The sequence below is a fragment of the Triticum dicoccoides genome, chromosome 7B, assembly GCF_002162155.2.
Source record: "Triticum dicoccoides isolate Atlit2015 ecotype Zavitan chromosome 7B, WEW_v2.0, whole genome shotgun sequence".
NCBI lineage: Eukaryota > Viridiplantae > Streptophyta > Magnoliopsida > Poales > Poaceae > Triticum > Triticum dicoccoides.
The window spans coordinates 606,126,484-606,128,841 of record NC_041393.1 but is presented as its reverse complement, the minus strand read 5'-3'; the positions used below and the strand labels follow the sequence as shown (position 1 = coordinate 606,128,841).

The 2,358-nt window shown below is 46.5% G+C and overlaps 1 protein-coding gene across 1 annotated transcript; it reads left to right on the top strand.

Moving 5' to 3' along the window:
• Positions 1-821: 821 nt before the first annotated feature.
• On the top strand, positions 822-2,107 carry LOC119341680. The gene has a single exon (XM_037613541.1). It carries the CDS (start codon positions 1,110-1,112, stop codon positions 1,794-1,796), a length of 687 nt encoding a protein of 228 aa, XP_037469438.1. The 5' UTR covers positions 822-1,109; the 3' UTR covers positions 1,797-2,107.
• The last annotated feature ends 251 nt before the right edge of the window (positions 2,108-2,358 follow it).

The following is a 2,358-nucleotide window of genomic DNA, read 5'->3' as shown; positions in this document are numbered from 1 at the left end:
TATTTTTATATGTTTATATGTTTAAGTTTTCTTCAACGGAGATTAAAAAGTGATGGACTTGGATAGTGTTTTAAAAATAGCAACTGACATAGGCAATGACGTAACAATGATGGGTCGTACTGAAACATCACGAGAAAATAATCCTTCTTTATATGTATGTTATACATAATAATACAAAAGGTACATGTTAAATATGATTATTTGCATATATGTGAGAGATAGAGATGTATTCTGGTGACGTTCACGAAGTATTCATGCTAACTACATAGTGTTTTTGCGCAGGATGGGAATGAGTTGAGAAAGAAGTTTGTATTATATTTGATCAAATATCGTGTGAATGATGTTAAAGACAACAATCCTGATATTATGTGAGAATATTTTAAGCGTATCAAGCAATTCTTAATTTGTAACAAATTGTTAGTTGGATAATCGCTCTATATGTATACATCGTCAAATTGCCTTTTTTAGTCATTTTACATTGCAAGTGAGGTGAACTTCAATTATTACCTGGTTATGGTTGTGCTATCTTTTTTCTATATGTAAAATTTAACATGCATTATGTTCATATAACATCTGTAAAATATTTCAAAAGCCCGTAGCAACGCACGGGCATTCTACTAGTCTGATTCTATAAAATCTTTATCTTTACCTTTTTACCTAATAATATTATATATATATATATATATAATAATAATATTTCCCTCTTTCCCTATTATATTATATTATATTATATTATATTATATATATTATATATTATATATTATATTATATATATATATATTAATAAAGCACGGAGTGCTTCTGGTCGTACGTCGTTGTCACTTTTGCAAAAAAGTCCCCCAGTTTCTGAGAAATTAACCCGCAGTCCAGAAACAAGTGAGAGAAAACGATTCGATTGAGGCCGACGCGAAGTGGAGACAGAGCCGAGGATAGCGCTCAGCCAGAGAGAGAGAGAGAGAGAGTACAGAGATGGATGAGCTTGCGCCACTGGACGCAGCACCACCACAACCGAGCCAGCCACATCTCGCCAGAGGCAGACGCCGAGCACCACTGCCCCGACAGCCTCCCGCGCCTCCGCCACAGGCCCGCCTTGCAGGCCACTTGCGGCCATGGACCAGGTCTTCGGCGCCGAGTACGTCTTCCTCCACGTCCGTCGCTCCAACCGCGCCGGCTTGAACCTCTACACCTCCACCCTCGGCTACCAGATCCACGACATCGAGGCCAAGTACTATGCTGACGGCGAGGACGCCTACGACATGCGCAAGATGCTGCGTCAGCCCGTGCCCAAGAAGCACCACCGCCACCACGCTGGCCGCGGCTGCTGCTCCCACGAATCCCCTACTGCCGCGGCTGCCGGCTCGTCCCCGACTTCCCCTTCTCCGGAGAAGAAGGCCGACGAACGCGAAGTCTCCAATCACCGCTGCCAGATCTGGCGAGCAACCGAGCCACCACTGCAAACCGACCATGTAGCCCCCGTCGGCCACCCACCCACCAGAGAGGGGCTCCGCCACCACGGCATGGGGACGCTGCTCCCCGCCACCGCGCGCTGGGCCCTCCGCCGCAGGCCCGACCGAGGCAAGTGGGCCGCGGCTGGACGAGGCGCTTACCCTCCTTGCAGTCAACGCGAGCCGCGAGCAGAGGAAGCAGCGAGGATGAGCAGTGCGGGGTCGGACGGACTTGGAAGGGAAGCATGCCTGGCGCAGGTGGCGAGGCTGTGGACGTCCAAATCGGGACGGATCCGAGGCTGTTGGTCGGGGGCGAGGCTGCTGGACGTCCGGAGCATGGGCGGCGGCTGAGCAGGAGGCTAGATCGAACGACGATGGAGGAGCTCCAAAATCTGATGGTTCCTCACCGACAGAAGGGGTTGCTTCCCTGGATAGAGAAGAAAAGAAGGTAGAGCATCGGGTGGATGGAGAAGAAGAGGAGGAAGCATGGCGTGTTCTGGATAAGGGGGCACGTAGTGGGAAGTGGGCGGTGGCTTGTTGTCGCTAGATGATGTGCTGGACCCGAAGCTGCTGGATGCTATGTATGCACCAATTTACAATTTTTTTTGGATGAACATCCATTATAATTACTTCCTCATTAAAGAAATATAAACATTCTTATATTTTTTAGGGGGTACTTTCTACTGGATTCATAATTTAATATTCATGCCTACCACATCTTACAAATACAGATCATATATAACAATATTTCTTGTGGCATAGTTTAAAAATGAGTGGAATATTGAAAAGAGATAAGATTTTGTAAGGGAGAAGATATCTGGGGCTCACCGATACTTGCTCATTATCAAGATATTCCTTGACTTTGGATGTCACTGATGTCTTGGTAAGATAGGGAGGAGAGAGGGAGGGATGA